General features: G+C 38.6%; 1 protein-coding gene across 2 annotated transcripts in view; it reads right to left on the bottom strand.

Moving 5' to 3' along the window:
* IFTAP (intraflagellar transport associated protein) overlaps positions 1-26,152 on the bottom strand; it is a 40,642-nt gene that overhangs the window by 5,389 nt on the left and 9,101 nt on the right. Inside the window, exons 3-7 of one of the 2 annotated variants that reach the window (XM_082284554.1) lie at positions 24,010-24,146; positions 10,620-10,777; positions 8,994-9,065; positions 8,000-8,054; positions 1,643-1,773 (exon numbers count right to left, since the gene is read on the bottom strand). In XM_082284554.1, the coding sequence (XP_082140680.1) occupies positions 1,643-1,773; positions 8,000-8,054; positions 8,994-9,065; positions 10,620-10,777; positions 24,010-24,118 (525 nt within the window). In that variant the 5' untranslated portion in view covers positions 24,119-24,146. The remainder of the gene's footprint in view (positions 1-1,642; positions 1,774-7,999; positions 8,055-8,993; positions 9,066-10,619; positions 10,778-24,009; positions 24,147-26,152) is intronic. The other variant, XM_082284555.1, reaches the window with a different exon arrangement.

The following is a 26,152-nucleotide window of genomic DNA, read 5'->3' as shown; positions in this document are numbered from 1 at the left end:
GCAAGACTTAATTTTCAAGGCAATGACAATTTGAAGCACTGAGGGATTTTAAAATGGACCTGTTCAATCTTGACAGTTCTAAAAATCAGGCCACAGTTATATTTTCTAAATGAAGGCAAAAATATGTTTATAATTTAGGGGAAAGACTGCCTTCATTTTAAGTAGCCTGGCACCAACCAAATGGTTGTGAAAATTGTCTTTCTTCTTGAAAAATGCAGCAACTCATAGCCAATGTAATAATACTCAGTTTCTTTCATAACCCAACTTTCTCTCAAATGGAAATGAATTTTGCATGCAGTTGGATCTTTATCTATTTTTCATGAACTATAGTTTAAAGAATCATATGCAGTCCTTTATGAACACTGCAGGCTGCTACAAACCTCCTTCTTCTTTGGTTCTATACTGAAGTTATGAAATGAGAAAGCTATAAAACCTCATTCTAGTTTTTCCAGTGTTATTTTGTGTCCAATGGAACATAAAGGCAAAAACCTTGAATTATGTCAATCCTTAGGGAAAAGAGTGAATATTTTTATTCACAGAATGTTGGGTATTAAAGCTTGAAAGGTCATTTTAGAACTTCTACTTTTTCCCAAAGCAGACTTGTTCCTTATAGTAAAGAGTTTATTGCAAGGAACTAAACACAACTGAGCCAGGAAAGGAGGCACCATATGCAGTTCTATAACACCAAACCTTCATTGGTCACGCGTCATTTATAAGCTTGATTTAAGCCTCACGGAAACATCAATAAGCACATGAAACTATCAAAACTGGCCCACTTTAGCTGCAAGCTAACTTCAGCCTCTATTGCAATGATCAGGCAGGGGAAAAGAGCAGTGAAGAATTCTCTGCAATAGAAACACCCCCAAAAGTTAATGCTCACGCTGACTATTTGGATAGGAAGCTTAATGACTTAAAATAAGCCTGTGAGCAATCCACACCTTCTGTTGCAGTTTGAAAAGAACTGGATTTCTGAAGGAAGACGGCAATTCTAAATTAAAGCTTGTACTGACTGTGTCTGATTAAAAGGCTCAGAGTCCATAAAGCAAACCTCTCCACACCAGACCCTGACAATGCAGTTTCTCAGCAGCATCTTGCTACTACTCATTTCTGAGGGACCAGATCTTAATTCTGACCACAATATATTCTAAAACCATTTTTTTAATTTTAAGTGTCATGTTAAAGGGATCATTCACTACCTCCCTGCTGCAGAAAATGGCTCCTATATTAAGCCAATGAGTATGCCATAAGATCATTAGATCACTGGAAAACGAAATAGTCCATCATTCTACTTAAGGATTGCTAAAAGGCTTAAAAGTGCGAGAGCTTACTTGAGTATTCTGTGAGTTAGACAAATTAAATATTAAAAATCCCACATACCACTTGAAGTATTGAAGTACACATTTTGAAAATGTAGGATTATATAGTTGCAGTGCGAGATAAAATAGTGTTTCTTTCAATTCTTAACATAATTTAAGAATTCATTATTCGTTTAAAAATTAATAATATGACTTGTTAACTCACAGCAGTTCCACATCTTCCTTCTATATCCCTCTGTTCTTGTGAAAATAACATTAGAAGCCAACAGGGAAGAAACAAATAGCCCAAAGCCCCAAAGTTTGAATGACTACATCTGACCTCATACCTCTTGGGCTTTGCTGTCTGATGGCTGGGGAACTGACCACGCTCTGAGCTTCGGCTGAACAGGCTTATCAAAGAAGGGTGTACAGTAAGTCATTGTCTCTTCCACCTCTCCTGGGAGAACTAATGACCCTGCTGAATAAAAATAGTCAATGTTAACCTTCCACTCAATGCAAAATTAGAAAAATCCTGTTAAAATCCTGTAGCGCTCAGATATGGGCAGTAGCTTTTTAGTCAGTGTGATGTACTTATCGTTGCATAAGCTACCATTAAAACAGATCCAGAGTCCTGAGCTAAAATGTAGATAGTAATACTGTACTAAGGAAAAATCAAACTTGGCTGAAAACAGACAGCTTTCTTCTTTCTTAAGGGTGCTGAATTAAAATCTGGATGCACATGCTCTTAAACTGAGAGAACACCTTCCATCTTTCTTTCGGAACAAAGATGGAAGGTCCTCAGCACAGATGCCTGTAGTAGAAGTTACAAGATACCTCATCTGACACTGATGAGCTGAGCAGGCTCATTCATTTCTCTTTTGTTAGAACTTCACCATCTGTACAATGGGCATAAAGAATCACCGCAAAACATCTTCGTATGACTCTCATAAGACATTAAGTAAAAATACCTGGTAGAAGTACTAACATGCCCCACTACAGTGCCAGATGACTCTCTTGTCTAAGGGTATTTCACAGATGTCTGTTTCTCCCTGATCTTTCCAAAAAGAGGTACTTGAGAGGACCTCCCCATATGTGGGATGGAGTGACGCGTAACCTTTCCATACGGGCAAGATGTGTTCCACAGTTCACAAATGCACAGCTTTTCTGAATCACTTTTCCTTTACAAACTTCAGCAAAACCTTCATACTGGGACTAGTGGGTTTGCATTCTGTGACAGATCAGAAGGATATGCCTTAGGTTTAGAAATATCTTTTAACATGAATCAATCTCAGCTCTGCCACAGCACAGATGTGTCCATCGTGTCTCAGTAATGTTTTTATGAAAGAATTTAAGGGGACCATATGTCTTGCAATTCAGTCAAACGATTATGTAAATCTACCTCCTATTTTTTTCAGCTGATACACAAGTTTCTTTACAGTTTTATACTGCATTTACATTTCTCTTGTCTCAGAATAAATTTTCAAAGCATTGCTTAAATGTCAGTTAATGGAACCAACAAGAGAGTACATAGATCCAGGGTGAAAAGGATGAACTGGCTATTTATCTCTACCTGCACAATTCTACCATGGTAATGGAGTTATGGACCTCTAATTCTCCTGTGAATCTGCATTTGAAAATAAAGATTTCCTAGCTAGGTCTTTGTAAAAAATACATGATCAAATTCTTAATTTAATTTTCTTCTGGGAATAGTGTAACATTTAAAAGCCAACAGGGCCTCAAATTGCAAAGTAGAATGTTCTTTTAAAAAGAGTTGAATTAATTCCCTTGGGTATTTCATTTCTAGATTTTTGTCTCTTGGTTCATGATTCACATATAAGTGGGTTTGTTTTCATCCCGAGTCTCTTGATTGCTTATGTCTATCTCCAGCCATCTAAGTGCTTTCAGTCCTTGTTCTTAGCATGGCATCTGTTCTGATTCTGCACCAGTTATATGAGAAAGCTTTCTGAAAAGGACAGCACAGTTCACAGGTATCTAGGCTATGTCTTCACATGCTCTGCAGCTGCTTTTTTCATAATTTGGGTCAAAAGTATCTGTAGGACAGAAAGAAGATGTAAACGCTCATTTAAAGACAATGGCATCTTTCACTATTGTTTCAAACCTGCAACCTAAACCTATACCCTTACTAAAGTAAGGGAAGCCTGGACATCAAGAGGTTTCTATTACCTACTGATATAAACACTGATTACTTCTGCACTAAGAGCTTCTCCCCCTCAACAGACCAATCTGCAGAGAGATGAGGAGGAAGCACTGTTATGCAACAGCCTGGCAATGGCTCAGAAAGATAACTCTTAAGAATTAGGACAACAGAAGGAAAATTATTTTTGCTTTTAGCAAGTGCTTGTCATACTCAGAATGTCAATTCCACTTTTTAAGGCTTGTTAGTAATGCAAACAATGTTTCAAATTCCCTTCAATCACCCTGTAAGAATGTAATCAACCTTTGTTTGCCAGTAGACATGCCAGAAATGAGCTTTGTCTCTCTCTATCCTGGCTGTGTGACAGCATATGAAAGTCTAATTGGTAAATGCTGCTTTCCCTGATAATGTTTAATAAAGAAACCCCTTCAGAGAGAAAAATTAGAGAGTTTTGACAGTCCTCCTTCTCAGTGGGAGCACCCAAAGGAACTCCAGGCTATTGTAAGTTCTAGCCAGTACCTCACAGCCTGTTTAGGCTGCTGCTACAGCACTACTGGATGATGATCCTAATTAAGCTGCTAATTATGTTCTCTGTGGAGGTGATTAATTAGCAATAGGAAAGCCTTGGATACTGCCAACAGCACCATATATAGAGATAACTGAACAGGCAGTGATACCAAAAAACCGAGAAGACATTTTGAAATGCACCTCTCACACCATGAAGAATCAACTCCCCGAATGATATGGCTGACAACTTTACTCAACTCCAGCATACTTTAATGACAGCATATTTGGAAAATGAACAATTCTCTTTAGTCCCTCCCTACCACATCCCAGAAAGTGATTACTATATCTGTCAATGCTGCTGAGTTGGAGTTTTTTGCTTATTGTGTACCATAGACATCAATTATGAGTATAGAAAAAAATAATCTACTGGCACAAGTCTGCTTTTAACTTTCAAGAGCAAAGAAGTTCAAAGTTTTGTCTATAACTTTACTGTAGCCAAACCATGCCCAGCTATATATACACTGACAGCTATATATACACTGACACAGGTTTTACCACTTTCAGACACCACATTTCACAAAAATGCTGTTGATGGGGAGTTGAGAAGAGAGTGATAACAAAAAAAGCTTAAAAGCTAAATTTTGCAGTCTCCTCTAATTCTCATGCTTCAGGCTGTTAGTCCCAAAGAGCTGCCTAGTGTGAAATCATCTCAAGGCAGTGTTAAATGGATTGCAGAGACTGCAGAAGAAAAACAAGAAAAGGATTCACCAGCTGGGGGGGAGCCCCATACTTTAAAAAATCCACTTCATTTAACTCTGAATCCTCTTCCTCAACCTGATTTTTCTGGATATAAACATAGGCTCAAAATATAAATGGAAAGGCACAGATTATGAAAAATAACAGATGTTAATATAATATGCCTAAAGAATTTTTTTAATTATCAATAGTTATGCTTGGCCTCAACTTCAAAGTAACTGAGTCAATTGGCTTCTCCTCAGCCTCTGCAGGGTTACAGACAACTGGGACCTTGAAAAGACAAGTTTGCAGTATTTCAGTACTCCAAACTGGATTAGGATGAGACAATTATATCCTTGGCTATGCAGCCTTACCCATACATTTAATTAGTCCTGTTTTAATTTTCTCTTCTATTTAAACAATAGCACACTCGAGATCTCCAGACTTTTTTTTTATATATTTTGTACTTTATTCAAATATTACCTATTATCACCTAGCTATCCCTCAAGCCCTACAGCAAGAAATTTGTAACCAGTCCTGGAAAGGAATTCTGTTGCCAAAACACAGGCACTAGGCAGCCTCCATCCATCCCTGGAGGAAGCCTGATCATCTCCATTGTTGCCTTAAGCTACTTACAGTTAGAGATTAAATTCAGGGAGAAAGAGCGATTAGGCAGGACACCGTACCCATGCTGTGTCTGCACGATGCATTAAAGCCATGGTTTAGGGCACCAATTTCACTTTGCCAATCATGGTTCTCTGTGCCAAAGTCCCACAATGCAAAGCAATGCCCTTGTTTCAAGCTTTCAGCCCAGTGCTGTCAAACAAAAACAGCTACAATGAATTTGCATACTGGCCAAATCTGTGGGCTGCTTTTCTTACTCGTAAGAAGCAGTCACATTCATTCACATCTTAAAAGACATTGAACTTTGCAAGAAACATTGGAAAAAAAAAAAAAACAACAAAAAAACCCTTCACTAGAATGACTCTTCCAGGACATCTGCCAGACAGCACTGGTTAGATGGGATGTTTTAACACCTATTTTCTATCACACTTCTCATACTGTCAGCTTTGAGCTAGTTGCTCTTAAGTGTGAATATTTATTGTATTAATGTACAGTTGCTAACTCAGCTAACTGATCTGCCCTTTAAAGCCAAGTGAAGCACAGAGGCACTGAACTGCTGCCAATAACAAGGAGAGATAAAGGTTTGTTGCAGTTATGCTAGCAAGGTATGATATTTTTTACTGGGTAGAATAAGCTATATTTTTTAGCTTGTTTTGACAATACGAAGTCTTAAATCAATCATTTGTTCTGACATAAGGTGGCAGCATTTAAAAAGGTCAACAACAATGTCTTTCTAATTTGTGTCACAATTTGCCTCATTTATAAACTAACTGGAATTCTTCAGAATTAATCCTTTATTAAGGTATTCACTAGTGATACTATTCTAGATTACTTTATCATTACAAACAATAGGTGACATAATTTTATATTTTAAATTGCATTTTGTTGCCATGGTTTCTGCAGGACTAAGATTTAACTCTCTTAGTATGAAGCTATCAAGTGGATTTTGATGTGTAAGATAACTACCAAACTGTAAGTGCTATTTTCTGCACCTAGGACTCAAGGGGAAATTTTTCAGCCTGACTACCTTTACCATAGAAGCCCTGAGCAAGACCCAGGCTGTGGGTTTCCCAGGTATAAATCTGGATGCTGTTCACTTTCCTTGCAGCATTTAGAAGGAGCAATTAGTTTCTGGCTAGGCAGTGTTTCAATGTTATATAATACAATCTAAAAGCTCAATGTTGTTAGTGAGCACTGTTGATACAGCCTCATTCTGCACTGAGGCAGACTGCCTCAAATGAAGCATGTTTTACCAGGGCTTTCCACGTGTATGTGATTAACATTTACTCTTGGACACACACAAATACACAGAAATGACCCAAAAGCTGGAGAGAGGCAAGGTCTGTCACAGTACTGACTGCAGTGAGTTATCCCCAAGCTTAAGCAGAGCTCTTTTTCCTACAAATCTAAAGGTAAAATGTCAAACAGAGCTCTGTTTTAGAGCATTGGGCTTAATTCTCATCAACCAATTTGTGGCCTGTTTGGAACTAGAGATATTTAACAATACTTTAATTAACTAGATATAGGCATTTCTCATTTCATTATGAGACAAGTGACATGTGGGTTTGTGCTTCCACCAGCGAGCTCCAGGGTTTTTTTAACAGATATTACCAGACTTTAAGACATAAACATAGAACAATGCCCTACAAAGGGAAAAATGGGCATATATGAACACTGCACTCAAAAGAAATCTTTGACGTCTGTACCTGATCTGGGATTGCTGTTTTACTACCTCCTATCTGAAAGGCTGAAGAAAGAATACTTGCCATAAACCTGACTTATGTTGGTTTATTATTTTCTTGTGAGATACTGCAAGTCTCTAAGCCCTCAAACTTCATAGGAACTTGGAACACACAGAAAGGAAAGACTAATCAAAACTACACTGTTAGAGTACAGAGACCAATCAAGTAGCAATAACTAAGAAACCAAGCATCAAAGCCCTGCAGCTTCTGTCTGTGACCTCAAGCAAATCCCTCAATCTGTGTGGCTTGGTTTCCTTGGACAATCACAGGTATAGATGAGGCAAATGAATTTAAATGCTAAAAGGTTGTCAGTTCTGGTTGTAATAAAGACCACACAAGGACCTATAATTACAGACATTAGTATTCCACTTACTTTTTGGAGGTGGGAGAGTTAAAATTACTATAGATGTACAGAACAGTTCAACACAACTCAAAATGCTCATAACTAGAATTCTTAAAGAAGTTCACTGGGAATTCAAAATTCGTCTCATCTATTTTAAGCCCAGGATCCAATTGTCTTAATAGGTAGGGACAGCATTTTCATTAAATATTTCCACTTTACAGAACTGTCTCTTAGCACCCACAATACTTTGCGAAAAAAGTTTTGCAATCAAAGTAATTTTGATACAAAATAGAAATGAGGAAAAATGTAGAGATGTTGCTAACAAGAAGCGCTCTGCACTTCTAGAAAAGCTTGAAAAAAAAACCTTCACCAGCACAAAGTACAATAAATATTCCTCTTAATTTATTATCTCATTACTTCTTAGAGTGGGGAAGTTAGTACTTCAGTTTGGGGAATTGGGGCAATGTGGGGAATTTTCTAGCAATAGAAGAACTGAGGAAGATCATCTCCATTAGGGGAGAAACAGTTCTTCAATCAGTGTTCACACACTTGCACTCAAAGACAGAAAATGACAGTGAATATGAAGGGGAGAACCTACCACTGCATGTCTCTTCATCTGTGTCTACATCTTCCAAGTTTAAGTAATTGTCCACCTGCCATAAAAACCCAAATTGGAAAATAGGTTAAAATATATCAGTTCCATTCCTTACAGTACAATCTAGAGCAAAGCAAAAATGCAGTAAATTGTCTGCTTCATCTTCTCCATTCTTCCCTGCATTTTTCCAAGAAAGCATATGAGTTTTCTTTGAAATGTGTAACCCAAAGGAAATACTTTTAGGTATAGGCAAAGATTTATGCCAAAATTGCTGCATATCAACTTAAGTGATGGGAAGGAAGCTCAAGCTGTACAGTAACTTTTTCGGGAACTTAGTGGGAAGATGAAGAAGTAAAATATTTTCATAGGAAAATGATACATGGTAAGTTACTTTGCAATTTTGCAGGCTCATTTCATATGGCACAAAGACAGTACATGCTGTAGGCAAACCAGAGCTTGATCCTTCTGTTTTGACACTAATGGTGAATTGATTAGGAAGCAAAAAAAACCTAAGAATTATTACATCTAGTATTTCACCTGGGGCTTTGCTCTACTGTTTTCTCAGGCTAAAGTCCCTTGAACAATCTAAACTATTTAAAACGTACAAAAGACAAGACATTTCTCATTTCAGGTATCACTGAATAGATGCACAGGGTCAGAGCAAAAGGGTTTTTTTCCCAGCCTATCTGCAAATAGTGTTACCATGGAGGATTTACTACATGCCCTGGCTTCTCCATGAAGTAATTAAAGATGCTCTTAGATAATTTTTTCCAACCTGGTTTGAAAACATTCTCATCAAGACTTACATAACCTTTACACTTTAAAAGTACATGCTCACTAACATTAGAAAAAATTTTGGATTGCTCTCATTCTTCTTTCCCACAGATGGAAAAGAAATACATCAACAAATTGCAAGTAATTTGTAAATTAATACAGCAAAAATCAGTCATGTTCCGCTCATAACCCCCACTTTGAAGAAAATCAAAGTAAACCTCACCTTCACTCTTTCAGACAGACTGAGATTATTTCTATCAGAGACACCAGCTGTCGAGCTCTCACTCATCACTGCCTGTAGATAGATGGGCAGAAGTACTTACATGCATGAAACAGAATAAAAATCACAATCAAAGCTCCTACTGATTTATACATACAGTTCACAGAATCACAGAAGGGGTAAGGTTGGAAGGCACCACAGCAGGTCACCTTGTCCACTCTCCCTGCTCAAGAAGAGTCCCACTGAACACATTACTCAGGGTTGTGTTCAAAGAGCTTTATAGATGTTTTATAGAAAAATATTTAAGAAGTGAATGGAATGCTCCTGAAAATAGAACAGGTACAGGTTCTCTGAAAACCTACACGGGACTAGACTGAATCATTTGGAACAACAGTGCAAGTAATCACAGCATGCCTAAAAAGCAGCACTTAGAACAGTAGCACTGTTTGCAACAGCTGTCTTTTCCCCAACTTCCTTCCTCAGGGCAGGCTTAAAGGTTACAGTGGTCTATTTACTGCATTATGGCCTCTTCCTGCTGCTACACTGCAATTTTTCTGATGCATTCTACTATTATTGTACTTGTTTCTTAAACTGCTAATGTGACAAAAATGTGCAGCCCTGTCTGAAGCTTTTTCTTCTTTAGAAACAAAGACATACATAAAGGATTGTGGAAGTTCCATTACAAGGATAATGGAAGTTGTACACTGCCTTATGTGGCAGAAAGACAATTCAATGCGGCTAAAGTAAGAGACACAAAGACAAATTATACCAATGAGGAAACAATACCTTTTATGAAAAAAATGGCAAAAATATTCTCATTATTATTACACAATCAACTGACAGAATGAAATTGTTTTAAAAGCCTTGCTTGATGCTACCTCAAAGACATGTACCTAGTAAGGAGGAAAGTGGCAGCTTGTGCTCAGAGGCCTGGCAGGCCCATCATTTGAAAGCACTTCAGTGTGTTGCTCTGTGTATTTCACAAAAGGACCTGTTACTTATTTTTTAATAAAAGTTTAACGAAGGGAAATTTTGAGTACAGGTTAGATCACAACTCAATTATTTGTTATTCAGACAGGAAGGCAGAAGTTCTTAACAAATTGACTCGGACTTCCATCTCACTCCCTCCAGATGATGTCTGTTGTTCTCTTGTCCCTACACATTAAATCCCTAATCCCCTATGTTTCAGAAGATCAAAAATGCCCCTGGCCTGCCCACTGTTTACTTCAGGCAGTAACATAGCTTCAGTAACACACAACTCTGTACTTACTAAAATCTACAAGAAACAAAATAAATCTGTCCATGGTGGCATTCATACTCTCAGGATTTTCTTCCCTTTTGCCAACCTCTACCACTAACTGCATTCTCCAGTGAAAGCATTACACAGCCCATTGCAGGGTGCCTTATTTGTTAGTCAGATTATGGCAGCTCTTCAGCAGGGCAAATGCCACTGCCAAACATGATCCCTGCAGGTGCCCCTCTAAGCGTTTGACACTTAGGTAGTATTTTAAATATTTGCCTCAAATTGGATAAATACCACTAGCCTCTAACATTTGGACAGTGTATCTCTCCATATTTCATCTGTTTGAATGTGGTGCTTGTCCACAAGGACAAATGTTAACTCATTACCTCATTCTCATTTGGCATCTCTGGTGGAAATGACACCCACATTTCTTTGCTTCTTTCAGGTGAGCCATCCTGTTTATTTCTGTTTGGTAATTCAGAGGTAGAACAAGTTTTTCTTAAGGAGTCCACTTTACTTCCCTGGATTTTATTCCCCTCTTTCTCTGCAAGGAGAACCACACCAGATCAGAAAACATAATGCACTATCCAAGAAAAAGAAAAGCATGTTTTTCATTAGATCTAATACTGACTTTTTTACACATTCATGTTTCCTCTCATGAAAGCTTCCATGTACAACATATACATGCATTTTGCAAACTTTACCACAAAACTGAATATGCAGTTTGAACTTCAAGTGCCCAGAGTTCCACCTATTCCTCAATACTGAAAAATTCATTATCACAAAAGCTTATGCAATATAAAGAAAACTTTATAAAATCAACCAAGAGTTGAAATACCCCAAAAAGCGAGAGAGTAAGTTGCACCTTAGCTTTTATTTTAAAACTTTGTTTAAATTCTCTCTGAATTCTGGGGAAAATGCACATAACATTTGTGCCCATGTCTTCATTTGACACTGCAAACACCAGCATATATGATGAAAGTCTCTTCTTTGAGACACCACTAAACAGGAGCCCAATAGCAACTGCCCAGTCAGTAGAGATATTCTGGATGTACACTTTTAGCACTAAAACCAGAAAATAACCCTCATTCCCCAACACCAACACACGCTCCCAACACTGCAGCTCTCGTTTTAAAAGCCTGTCAACTGTGCTTATATGGGATCTGTGCCCACGAAATCACTCAACATCTCAAGGAGTTCAAGCACACCTATTCCTTTACATACCTAATCCAGGGTATACCTTCTTGTCAAAAAGGGCTGGGATTTTGATCATAGTACAGTGATGACTTGGGCCAAAAATGGAGGAACCCTTGTATTTTGTACATCAGTATCTTGGTATCACCCTGTTTATCAGCACAAACACGTGCCCCATGTGTGAACCACAACCACTAGAGCAAATGCCCATGCTGTCTAGTACAGAAGTGAGCCTTGGCAGTTCTTGTCAGAGCTGATACTGATACTGGCTGGTCCAGGGCCAGCATCCACAGAGCCCTTGGGTGTCCACAGACACCACTCCCAGAACCTCCACCAGTCCAGGACCACGTGATGAGATGCACTGACAGGTCCTATAATCTCACCCCCCTATTTTTAGTTGGTAAAACACCTCATTTGAGCTGATTTCTTTACACACTGCTGCTTCCAGTGTTTAGCAGCTATAGAATGCTCTTGAATTACCTTATCACCAATTTGATTTCCTCCCCATGTTGACAATGTGAGTGAGAAAATTTTGCAAATAAGTTTTTTTTTTTTTATTGTGATCAGACTAACAAACAGCAGTATGCCAGTGATATTGAGTTGCCCAAAGTTTAGGATCTGAGATTAAAGAATAAATACAGATGTTCAAGCAGGGTTTGTTCCCTCAGGGGATTCCTTTGGTCTTGAAAGACAAACTGGAAAAACGCATTTCCAGTGTATTGATAGAGTATCAGAATAACTTCTCTTGGGCTTATTTTGTACATTAATAGTGGTATATTGAGTCCTCGCTGAAAATAGGGAACTATTCAGAAACAGAACTGAGTCTTTCAATGATAGCTTTTGACATCTTTCAGACCTTTAACAACTCCTTGGACAACAAGAGCAAAGTTAAGACAACTATAAGTGCTTCTGACTATCCTACCAGCCAGGATCATGGAGCACAAAGCAGCCAGCAGAATTAGGATACAGCTAGGTCATCATCAGTTGAAATCTCAACAATACAGACAGAATCTAGAAGCTAATTACAGACAAGTATATGCACGGAAGTATGGATTTCCAAACCCATGCTGAATGGCAGGGGTTTTTTACTTCACACTGGCAAAAAATACAGTAATCAGACCAAAATAAAAATGCAGTACTTTTTATTTTAAAAGTCCCATTATCAAATAAGGAACAGCCATAGGACAATCAATTAAAATGAACTTTGCACCACATGTTCTTAATGAAAAAGAAATGCTCATTTAATGAAGCTTTTTGGGTTTAGTTTGAAAAATTTACTTTGCAACAATAAGAAACACTGCATTGCATTTCCAAAGCATAATTATGTATTATAAGCATTGAAGTAATTGTTGTGGAGAGTTTTAATTATGCCTTTGGGGTTACTACACTGAGCCATACAGCAAAGAATTATTAATCCCCTGGGACAGCTCTGTGCTGCAGTTACTATGACACACAGAAAGGGGCTGGCAGGCTGGACATAACCTGAAGTCCACACTTACAAGAGTCACGGTTCATAGAAAGCAAACTGCACCACACCAGAGCAATCTAGCAAACAGGTTTTAATGCTCAGATAACAGATGGATCCTCTGAATAACTCCTAAATCCCAGGTCTCTGTAACATCTTGCTTCTCCCTGCTTTTTTAGCAAGTACCTTCCTAAAACAGTATTTGGATACAGCAGTACATTTGAGCCACCACTTTTCCAACATACTCTCTTTTTAAGCCATGGAAACGAAGCAGTATTAGACATGAAACCCTCTTTTAAATTCTTGACCCATAAAACCATCACCCAATATTCAAAGATAATTTTACTGACACCCTACTTTACAGGAAGAACTAGATGGCTAGCTCAAAAAACTTCAATCTTTTTTTACTTTAGTAGTAAAACAGGATTGGCTTCCTGTTTTACCCTAAGAACTTGCAAGTTTTATCCTAAAGACTGACAAGCCACAAAAGAACATTAATGTATTTTGGGATAAATGTGTATATGCAAATAATGCAGCCCAACACCTGCAGACCTATAGAGTAACAACAGGGCCTGAGGACCAATCCAGTATCCTCCCTGTGCACATCAGGAGCATTTACATATGAGAAGTGATAAAAAGATTCTCACCAGACCAACACAGAGACAAAAGAAATCATCACTGGAATGATCTGAAGCATAAATCATACAGCCAACACACTCTGAATAAACATGATATTCCTGCACTAGCCCATGCTCTTCTTGTATACCACTGTGGTCATTCTTCTGGGATATAAACCAGATAATCCTTCTCAAAAATATAATTTCTGAATTCTCCAGAGAAAATAATACCACTTTTAGCATCAAAAGACCTACGACACATAGCTGAGCAGTTATAATTAGGCAGCACATATGAGCTGACAAACTTGCTTTATTAGGTTATATATTTACTGGAGCTGAAGAAACCTGAGCTATTGTCACAGCTAAAAACCTAGATAGATTAAATGAGCTAGTAAGAAATCTGGTGCATTTGTAGTATTTATGTGCCATGTACCAACTCCAGACTACAGCTTAGAAGCACTATCCCTTTTCCTAAGAGATCAGTCATAAACTTTTGACAGAAACCTTTTTCTGGTTAAGACCATTGCAGAGTTATTGGGTTAGAGAATATTAAACCTTCTTACATTTGATGAAACATTCACCACTGCAATGTGACACTAGATTCCTGACTGCTTGTGAAGAAAAATTCAGAATAAAAATGTCTAAGCAACCCAAAGCGGTTGTTAAATGCTATTCTGTGGACAGAATATCAGCTATGCAACCATGTGCATAATGAGGCCATTCCATATAAATTAAAGGGGGGCAGGTGATTTAAACATCATGTTGCCAGCCTTGAGCACAGTCCCTCAGGACCAGTAAGAGCCAACTTCAGCTGTCCAAAGTAGCTACTGACACCCACAGTCTCCCAATGCATGCATCACGTAACTGGCTCCCTTGAAGCAGTATCTGTAATGAACTTTAAAATATTATTGAAAAAAACACACATAAGTTGTCTTGAAGTTAAAGAAATACAATCTGCAGACAAGTATCAGAGTATTTCTTTGATAGTGTTCTGAATTTCAACCATTTCTGTCCACACTTTTGAAAGAGAAGGGGAAGAAGGAAAGACCACTTTCAAGACAGCAAGAGGATCACTCTGCCTTTCCCCTGACTAAGTGATAATTGACTCATTATTCACAGTCACAGCTCTCAACCTGCCAAGATCCTGTTGTAGAACACTGGCCTTCACAGTATGTGATAAAAATCAAAAATAAGGGATACAAACACAACAAAATGTAGCAGAGGAAGAAAGTTGAAATGATGGAAAGATTCACATACTTATTCTGCAGACGGATTTTGTCTCACTCTTTAGTCATTTCACTGTCAGTATCTTAAAAATGAAATAACAAGCCAACTTAGGTCTCTAGAAAAGTACATCTGAGCCTCTCACGAGTAGTATCCATCATAATTGTGTGTCACTAAGAGTATGGTGCAGACTTAAGAAACGTGTTTCAATCAGAAAGGATATCCAACTTGATAAATTTTTTTTCACCTCTGCTATCTATCCTCTATATTGCCTAAAATTCTCTTTATCTTCCAGTTTGAAAGGGAATTTTTTGAGAATGTCTAGTGATTACCCACATATTTCAAAGAATAATGGAGTCACTTATCACAAAACCAGAGAAGAGAGCTACCTGTATTATCAGGAAAAACTTACTGTCAGTGAAATCTCTTAAGACGACACAGTAGCCCCAGAAGAATGATAAAATTCTCATGGTTTGAAACATTTCAAAGCCAGACCAGACACAGCAATCAATAACATAACATAGAATACCCAGCTTGGGATAATACACTGGACAAAACAATTCAAACTACCAGGTACTTCCCACCTTTTTTCAACTGAATTAGTTCATTTCAAAAACAAAAACTGGTTGACACTTAGAAACAGGCCCCTTTAACTCTAAAACAACAACAACAAAAAACCCTATATAGCAAAGGTACTATTTGAAGTTCCAATTTACATTTTGTCCTCAAATCCTGGACTGAGGGCCAGCAGAAGGCCTATGAATCCCTTAAATCTCTTCCAAGTTATGCTTTGATGGAAAACCTGGAATCCAAATATTACAGCGACTTTCTGCAGGACTCCTGAAGAAAAAAATCCAATTTTACTCACAGTACCATAATCACTGTCTTGAACAGAGGTCACAAGTACAAATGTCATGTTCATTCACTTTCTCCATTCTTCAAACACACTGTCAGCAAACTTTTAAAACAAGAAAAAAGGCTGTCACTGAAATGTTTCCATAAAATACCACTTTGACATGTTCACAAGGTGGTAACATACTCCAGAACTACCTGTATTTACCTTTGTGCAGCTATGTAAACCATTGTACAACGCTGAGTTCATTTACCCTAAATGACAAGCTGTAAGGAAAACAAGACATTTCTAGGATGAAAATCCAGTTTACTGAGAAGATTAATTGTAAAGCCTTCTATTAATTTTTGGTAACCAAAGCAGCTCCCACATTTTATGCAATAATCCAACCAAAATTTGCAGCCTCCCTCTGCTTGTATGTTGTTCTGCTGGGAATAGAACATAGAGTTTTAAAGTTACTTAGCCCAAAAAAGCCATTCTGATCTTTGTTCACCAGGTACCTTTCTGTTTCCATGTACTTTTATGTATAAATCGCTGTAAATAAATGAAGTCTGTCCAACTTTTCAACACAGAAGGTCCAGTTATCCCATACAGTATGTATCTGGAGACTTTCAGTATTAGAGTCCTATGCCTATCCAAAATCAAGAGCAATTCAGGTGTAATTCAGGCACCTAAACTTCATCATGTAGTCCTGCTTTAAGAGTCTAAGGGCTTAGCCTCCTACTGCCACCCAAAAAGGCTGTGGATGTTTTACAGATAGTGTACCGTATCTGCCCACACTCAGCATCTGAATTGTCTATCCCATAACTATCTGAATTCCTGTAAGGCCCATTCCAATCTTACTCCAGCAAAATCCACACTAATTTTGAGGGCAGTGATCTCACAGTAGCACTGAGCAAGCAGAACTCCTCTACAGCAGAGAAAATAACTTGCCTAAAACACTTACCTCAGTGTGCAAATTAGTATTTGTAATACAAAAATACAGCTGGTGCAGCCTTTTTCCCTAATGTCTTTGATCTTATCCTGATCAAATGACAAATAATCAGCACAAAGTATTTTTTAGCTTTTTTTTTCCCCCTTCAAAAAAAAAGGTCAAGCTCTACTATTATCAGTAACACGGGCTTGATTCTTTAATTTAAATTTACTAATTTCTTAAGGAAATTACACTATATCATCTCCTCAGCTAGGATAAATACATATTCCATGGACTGGGACAAGTAATTTCAGTGGCACTATTTCTAATCTAAAAGGGTAAACTCCTACATCTCAATTGTCACTTTTGACTGCCATTTTTGGATACTTACTGTAGTATGTTTAAAAATAAATCAGGAAAGGATTTTTTTTTATGTGCTCCTTCAGGGGAAGGACGAATGACTGCAACTCTCAAGTATATTTCAGCCACTCTCACACACCTGCTCTAGCTTAATGTACAGCAATACTTCTCTGAAACTAACAGCTCTTAATTTTCAAAAGTTCAACTGGTTTTTTACTGTATCTCTCCCTTTTTACTTAATGGGACCTATGTGTTCTGATTTTATGTAGTGTTTATCTGTATCAGTATCTATGTCTCTGTTGTGCTTTTGATAGTCTCAGTGTTAGGAAAGGGGCAATATTTCCTGTTTATTCCTCATTCACCCCATCTGATCATTTAAAAATTCATATGGTTCTTTCACAGCTCAGCAGTGTTGTTGCTGGATACCTTCTCCATCTGAATACTAATGCTGTCAGTTAAATAACAAGGCAAGTGTGCACTTCATTATTTCAGTAGCTGGTACAAGCAAAATCCTGGTTTTTTCCGCAGATGTACAAGAACTCCAGACTTCTTTCTGAGTTTGGGTTATACTAAGCCATACTTTGAATCTTAGCTAAGAAAAACAGAATGTACTTGAATTTCTTTCTTAAATACTTGATTTTGGTTTTGGTTTTTTTTACAGTCAAAGAAACTGCAAATATGCTTAAAGTTCTCCTCAACACAAGGAAACTACATTAAATACGTATGTTGGGAGCACTTTAAAAGAACATGTGATATACTAATAAATCAGGGCAGAATCAATTATGAAAACTTTCTGTGGGCTTGCATCCTAGAAGAATTCAGCACTAATAGGCAGGTAGATAAGTGCTGTAAGAAACAAGCAAATTGTATATAATTAAAAGCATCTGACATCTCCATACAAAGTATTCCTTTCTTAACAAGTAGTATAAAAAGATGACAGCAGGTGGGAACAAAATAAAATGTCAGAAAGCCCAAGAGTTTTTTAAATGCTTGATTTTGGACATTATAATCACAACATTAAGGCATCCTTTAAAAGCCTGACTTTTTTTTTAAGGAAAATACATACTTTCTTTAAATGAGGCCTTCCTATTTAATTTTATACTGAACACTAAAAAGCACCCAATTCTACAAAGAGCTCAGTACAAATTTGAAGTGAGGTCACTTGACTTCTGTTTCTGACTGTCCTGTTGAATCACACACAGCTCTGATCTCTGACATTATTTGCTTTGTGTCATTCCCACGTATGGAAGGAGGGCTCCCTCACCCCACTGCAATGCATGAAACTAAGCCAACAGCTGCATTTAGTGCACTTCGATGCCTTTTTAGACAAGGTGATGAGGTACAGCCCAGGTGACTCTGTGTTACTGCTTTTTACAGCACTACAATCCAATCACTGCCAATATGCCACCAGAGGATAGGACCTCTACCAAAGCATCAACAGCAAAATTACAAAGCATTTCCCTATGTTCTAGAAAATCTAAGTTATGCAAGAGAATGAAAATACTTTTTTTTTTCCCATCTGAAATAATCTTTAGAAATTGTTTAATAATAAAGGCATCACAGAAAGAACAAGGAATTGCTGTCAGGGAAGCACTACTGTTGAAGGGCTGTCCAAGTTTCCAGGAGCCTGAGTGCCTCTGTACTTATCTGGTGCTGCCACTGAGCTACTGCACAAATGCACACGAGTCATTTCCCTTCTTTAGGCCTATTTTTTTCTGTCTGTAAAATAGAGATGAAGTATCTTGCAGAGCAAATACCAGGACAACAAATATCCATAAAACAGATCAGTTACTATTATTTCAAGAATAATCTATTAAGTTTGCATCTCTATGACTGGGATTTTTTCTACATTTAGGGGCTCTCTATGATATTTGATTTTATTCTATATTGAATAAAGGCTACATAGAGATAGCTACTGAATTTATGATCAATAGAAAATTGCAAATTTTGCCTCCCAACCAATTCTATCAAATGATCCACCACAGCACATCAATAAAAAGCTCTGAAGCTGTTTGCCTATTTCATGCCCTGTTTAAGTTCCCTGGGGATGACAGATTAATTTGATTTGATTAGTTTTATTGAACTCTATTGAGTCTAGTTGCTTTTTACTGGCAAATCTACTCATAGGCTGAAATTCCTTTTGGGGTTAGCATTGTCCTACTGGTCCATTTTTAAAATAAAAGTTCATTTACTGTCACTTTTATATAGTTCTTTGCTATGCCTTCTGCTGTGAAGACTCACATTTGTAAAGTGCCTCCACTGACACTTATATGGGATGTTTAAAGTTGTTTTTCCTAAATGTGGTTAATGAAAAAGGAAGCAGACAGCTACAGTCAAATGGACTGTGAACTGAATACCTTGCCCAGCTTTCACTGGGGAATTAAGTTCATCTGATCACAACACAGAATACGGCTCTTGCATGCCACCTGTAAGCACAGAAGTGATCAGTCACTTCCAAACTTCCTCCACTTGACAGTTTGTTCAGCACAGAAGCATCAAAACAACAGCACTGAGGCTACGAAGCTTCGATCCCAGGTGTGGTTTGCTTAGATGGGTCTAATCAATGTCCCTGGACTTCAACACACTGCCAGGCAGTGGGAGGTCTATGAAATAGAGGAAAATTAACAGAAGGAATGGAACTCTTTTAATCCCAGTGGTAAAATGCCCAGAACTATGAAAGAAATACAAATCTTAACTTAGATTTGGGTAAGAATTTTATTCATGGCGGCATTTTCGTATGCAGCTGAATGATCCAGAATCCTGTATTTTTAGAAGTGGGAGAGGAGTAATTTAAAATCTAGATCAAAATTTTGAAGCTTGGACCATTTGGGGTTTTTTTCCTGTATTTTTCATACAAGGGCAAATGAGGTATTTTGTGCTCCAGCGAATTTCCCATTCTTTCTCTGAGTTTTAAAAAATGAGCAGATGCTGCCTTCTAATTTTGAGCATCATAGCTCTCCGCACCAGATTTCAAACACTCTTCCTAAGATTTGAAAGAGACTTTTGTCCTCCGTGGCAATGTTTTTCAAAAGCGGGGTTGGATGCATTTCCATGAGATTTTGTCCAAAGTTTTTCTAGGAAGTGTGTAGTTCTGAACATACCACTCATTGACCACATCTACAGAAATCTGTATCATCCACTCCTTTGTAAATTCAGCTCTTCTGAGGCTCCTTCAGCCACAAAGCTTTACAGCAAGTATGAAATAATTCCATCTTTCTGGACTCGTGCTCTAATTGCCAAATTACATTCCCATGGGTTCACCAGCCCTTTCACCTATATATTTGTCTTGTTAATATTATCCCTATGACAAAAAAACACACTTTGGATGCTCTAAATAGGAAAAATAAGAGACTTAGCTAGAATCTTAACCTAGCCCTCAAATGTCCGTCCATTACAGAATCAATAAAAAAAGTTTTAAAATTTTTCCACTTATGGAGGGAGTACTCCTATAATTTTAGAATATTATTTATTTAATATATATAGGTCACGTTCTGTTGGAGAGGCATGTTTTAAATGCTGAGGTCAGAGTTTTAAAAACATACTTATGTATGTTTATCCATTTTCCATCAGATCTGTAGACAAGAAGTAACAGTCTTAGTACAGTATTTACTTGTCAACTAGTCTATGAACTCTCCTTTTCTCACTGCACCAACCACATTTTAAAAACAGAACCATTAGGATTTTTAGGAATACTAAAATCTGTAACATTAAAATCCCATATCAAAGATGTAATTTTATGGTCCAGCTAAGTTATAACATATCTCTGTGCTAGTAAAACCAAACACACATCACAAAACCAATTACACAGAATTTAGAAGGACTTATTTTGACTCCAGATCTTGTTCTATGTGAACTAAGAGACTATCTTTTCAAACAGCACAAGGAAGAATAGAAGTAGTCAAAGGCAATATCACACATTCAGATATAATAAAAAGACAACATTCTAAAAATGTGATTTTCTTGATTAGGATATTAGCAATAAGTCCAGTGGAAGTCAGGAATGTAAAAATGCATTAATCCTGTTTCCCACATTTGTAAGAATGAAACTATACTCTCAGCAGGAGATCCTAATGTGTTCACAGGGCTATTTATAGCCTCAAAGGGTTCTTTTTAGCTAGGCCAGAACAGTCAAGGATGCTTGGGTCTTTCTACTCAAGGTACATTCTTTACAGCTTTACTGTGTGTAAATTTACCGTATGAATAAAAACTAAAAAATCACTAGGATATCAGATTCTTATGAGATGCTTTCAAGGATAACATAGAAACTTCAGGTGAAAATATCCTTGCAATGCCAACTACACACCTAGTATAATTCATGCACAAGTGAAAATCACCTGCTGTAAATATGTTACTCTGTGAAATCAACGGGATCCAATTAGTTTTGGGTTTTTTCTGTTTCCAATGTTATGACAGACAAAAATCTATCAGATGACAATGTATGTGTTATGCTTTAAGTAGAATATTTTGCAGGTCATTAGTTTATAATGCAAACCAGCACTTTGGGTATTTTCAAAGGAAAATGGAAGTGGGAGGAAAACAAGTTGAGCTGTTCAGTTCACAGCATCATAGGAACCTGTATTTCTAAGCATTTGATTCAGGTAAAGCTCTACCTTTTATATGATTTTAGTGGCAAATGTTACAGTGACAGTGAAAGTGACTGAAATACACACTGAGGCTTTTTGCAAGTAGCATCATGATATGCAGCATGCTACTAAGATAGGAGCTATCCCCAGTGTATCAATCATACATAAGAAGACCAGATTGGATTTTCAATCCTCTTATCTAATCCCCCAGTGTTTCCTTCCTCTTCTATATTTTATAGGGAGGAGAGAGAGAAAGTTGCCACAAGATTATTTCTGTGGCAGCTTCAACTCCCCCAGTGGTTTTCTGCTCAATACTTGTGACTGACACTTAGTTCTGCCTGAAGGATAAGGACAGGACAGACTTCTGAGTGCCAATCAACGGGGCATGCCACACGCTGTAATTGAAAAATATAGTGCTTCTGCAATAATAGGAGGATGCAACTTTTAGTGCAAAGCAGTGGTAAAAAGAATTGTGAGTAACATGTAGCTTGCACTCATTTTTACACCTGACCTACCATGGCTAAAAAAACTGAACCTGAGCTACAGAATTGGAATTCTGTAATTCAGCAATGCTCAGATCAAAGTTAAGCTCCACTTTTTATTTCATCTGCAGAGCATGAGATCTTTTCAGCCTAATCATCTATCTGATGTCCTGCTGTATGTACCCTTCATCCAAGTTACCTGTTAGCTTGGTACAGGATGGATCAGGTTGAAAGGGACCACAGCGGGTCCCACCTCTCTGCTCAAGCAGGGTCATCCTAGAGCACCTTGCACAGGATTGTATGCAGACAGATCCTGAATATCTCCAGTGAGGGAGACTCCACAACCTCTTGAGGCAATCTGTTCCAGTGCTCGTTCACCCTCACAGTAAAGAAGTTCTTCCTCATATTAAGGTGGGACTTCTGTGCATCAGTTTCTGCCAATTGCCTCTTGTCCTGTTGCTTGGCACCACTGAGAAAGGCCTGGCACCATCCTCTGACACCCTCCTGTCACATACTTAGAGACATTGACAAGGTCCTTTCTCATTCATTTCTTCTTAAGGGTGAATAGGCTGAAATCTCTCAGCCTTTCCTCATGAGATGCTCCAGTTCCTTAAAAATCTCTGTAGCCCTCTGCTGGACCTACTCCAGGAGCTCCATGTCTCTGTTGTCCTGAGGAGCCCAGAACTGGACACAGCACTCCAGCTGAGGTCTCACCAGGGGTGTGTAGAGGGGCAGGATCACCTCCCTCGACCTGCTGGCAGTGCTGTTCCTAATGCACCCCAGGACACCACTGGCCTTCTTGGCCACAAGGGCACTGCTGGTCACAGACAGCTCGTTGTCCACCAGGACCCCCCCCAGGACCTCCACAGAGCTGCTGTCCTGGTGCCCAGGAGCAGGAGCCTGTGCTTGCCTTGGCTGAATTTCAGAAGGTCCCTCTCTGCCCATCTCTCCAGCCATTGAGGCCTGCCGAAGGGCTGCACAGCCCTCTGGGGTATGGGCTGCTCCTCCCAGCTTTGTGTCTGCAGGGAACTCGCTAAGGAGGCTCTGCCCCTTCCAACAACTCATTGATGAATTAGTTAAACAAGACTGGGCCCAGCATTGAACACCAGGGGACACCACCAGTGCCAGGCCTTCAACTTGACCCTGCGCCACTGATCACGATCCTCTGGGATCTGCCACTCCGCCAGTTCTCAATCCACTTCACTGTCCACTCATCCAGCTCACACTTCCTGAGTTTCCCTACAAGGATGTTGTGAAAGACAGCGTTGAAAGCCTTGCTGAAATCGATTTAGACAATATCCAAATCCCTCCAGATAGCTGTTTCATCATAGAAGGCAATCACTTTGTAGAAGGCACACACACAGGCATAGCAGAGCAGGCTAGTGTTGAAAACCTGTGAAAGTACCTAAATTGCACACTCCTAATCTCAAGCCATCACACACTCACGAGTTTCTCGTACTTTTATAAGTTTGGTCCATTTGAATATCAGGGTTAATTTTCCAATTACAATTTCAGGTAATGAAGTAATTTACCCCAAGCTTGTTCCCCCTTTTCAGAGCCTTAGTTTACCTATTTTGAGGCCTGAGACAGTAAGGTGGCCCTTGAATCCAGGCCTAGAGAGGATTTGTTATTTCTGACCAGAACGGGAGAACAGTAGCTAACAGGCTATATGGAGTTTTAGAGTTACACAGTAAAGCAGTACAGGATCTGAAAAATATAAAAGCCAAAATCCTAAGGCATCACTATTCAGTAGTTTCCTTAGGCTCTTCTTTTATGGAGACTTCTCAAGCAAAACAGTACAAGATGTACTTAGGAAACATCTATCCTTCCAAACAGTGCATGTTTCCCCTCCTCCCTAAAGCAAGCATAAATGGCTAACCACCTGTAGAGACACAGCAGCCTGGGAACCAATCTGTAAAAAGTTGTCCTTAGGGTTCCCACTGCTGAGTGGAAAAACAAAAGCATCACAAGGATTTGCCTAAAGTCACAAAGCAGGTGAGTAGCACAAAGACACTGAATACTACTGCTTCTCTTTTTACCTTCCCTTCTGTCTATGGTACCTAGCAAGAGATTTGGGAAATTACATACCTTCCAAAAGATATGTGAACGTATTTAGAAACTCTTCATATGACTGCTCATGGCTATTAATAAATTGATCAATGATGCTGTTCTTTAACAGTTGTTCTCCCATGATCATCCACACCTTGAGAGTTGAACAGGTATATCTGCAATAGAAAGTAAAGAGCTATATATATATCTGCAGGCAGAAACCAAATCAACAGAAAAGTCTCGAGTTCACATAGATGGGCACTAGAAAGTAAAATTTTTCTTCTCTCCTTGGGAAGTTCTGATCTTGTCTATGGAACATTATTCAACATTTCTCCAAAAATTCATGTGGACATAGAACTTTTAAGTACAAACGGAGGAATTGTGATCATTTATGCTTGACATTTATCACCTTGGGTAATATGGGCCACTGAAGTGCCAGCTTCTCTTGGTGGTGTTCATTCCCTTAAGCTGTTCAGTCTTTCAACCCCTGCCTTCTTTGCAGAAACAGCGACACCCCTCACCAGCATGTTGTACTTGACAACCCGGACACACCTGTACACTCAAAACTTGGACTGAATCCATCATCTCCAGGTGCACTACTCACTGTACCATCAAAGCCACAAACCCAGATTTTGGACCACACGTTAAATCACAATGGCACCTGTGTGTGTGTACGCTGAGGCAGCACACAGGACGGGCAGAGCATGCTGGAGCTGGACAGCCACACAGGAATGTGAGGCCCACTCTTGAGAAGGGAACAAATGCTGAGAGCTGAAGGAAGAAGCTCCACTCTCCAGTCATACAACAACAGCTTTGAAGGAATCAAACTACCTTCAACACTTAACCAGGCTCTATGGGAGCCTGGCCCTGAAGCATCCCTCAGTGAAGTCTGCTGAAGTTAACCTTGCCCCTTACTCATAAAAGCTGTGTAAATGCATGTTAACAGCTGAATGATCCTAAACACTTACCCATATTACTTATTTTTTATACACATAGGTCCACACTAACAGAATCAGTTCGCACACATAAACCTGATCAAGATGCAAGAATGCATTATACACTAAGTGCTTGATTTGCATGCGCTTCTGTTTCCTCTCTTGATTTACCACAACACTAAGAAGTGGATTTTGGGAATGAAAGCTTAATTCTTCAGCAAAACTTCAAATCAACTATTCTAAGGAAAGGCTGCCAACCTGATATTGAAGCTAAATAAGATCGAAAGAGAATTGTTCAGAGACCAGAAAGAAAATAAAGTGTGACTCCTAACATAAAACCTCAATTTTGTTGAATTGCCTGCTTCCAAGAAGACTAATGTTCTGAAGATATCAAAATAGAAGCACACCCACATGGCCTAAAGTTTCCTAATGCTTTACAAAAATTCAACCATTATTAATCTCTGTGGACCGGCCAAGCAGAATATAACTCACCAGACTCTCAGAGTTGTTAATGTATATTACAGGGCTTTGAGAGGTAAGCAGCGCCTTCTATTCCTCATCATGGTTAAGTTATTAAAACCAGTATTTGAAATAGTGCTGTGATTTGTAAGCCTACTGTAAAAGAAAAAAATATATATCTGATCAAGAAAAACTTTTTGTTTTTCTTTGGAGTCTGGTGTCTAGGATATCCAACTCCCTTACAAACACTAATGAAATAAACTTAAAAATATTCCCAAAAGGAAGAGCAAATAAATATTATTGCCAATAACAGATTAAAAAATCCAGTCACCAAGAACTTAAATGATTTAAAAACAGGTTCGTAGAGGGCTGACAGCAAATCTTAGATTAATTCACTCTAAAATGCTCTAGGAAACAAGAAAATTAATATGCAGTTTGGGGGCATAGTTGTATCCTTAACCAGCCGCATGACAGCTTTCTCAGTGAATGCCATGCTCTACAGCCACCAGATCATCAGCCTGAGATTCAGCATCCAGACCAGGTCACACCAAAATCATGTATCTCAATTCTTACTCTGCTGTGCAGCTTCTACTTCCTACAGAATTTGGGAAACTTCACTTCAGATACTCCCTTGCACAGTTGTTATTATTACAGGTCTACAGAATCATCTCCTCACAGAGAGGAAAAACCAGCTAGGTCCTAATGAAAGCCAAGGTTCTGTCAGAAAAACAGCCACTCTCTCAAACAACAGAGAGGAGAGACTGGCAGCCAGAACTACCCGTCCCCCC

The sequence above is a fragment of the Coloeus monedula genome, assembly GCF_965178545.1.
Source record: "Coloeus monedula genome assembly, chromosome: 6".
In the NCBI taxonomy this organism is placed as follows: Eukaryota; Metazoa; Chordata; class Aves; order Passeriformes; family Corvidae; genus Coloeus; species Coloeus monedula.
This window is presented reverse-complemented; position numbering and strand designations above follow the sequence as displayed.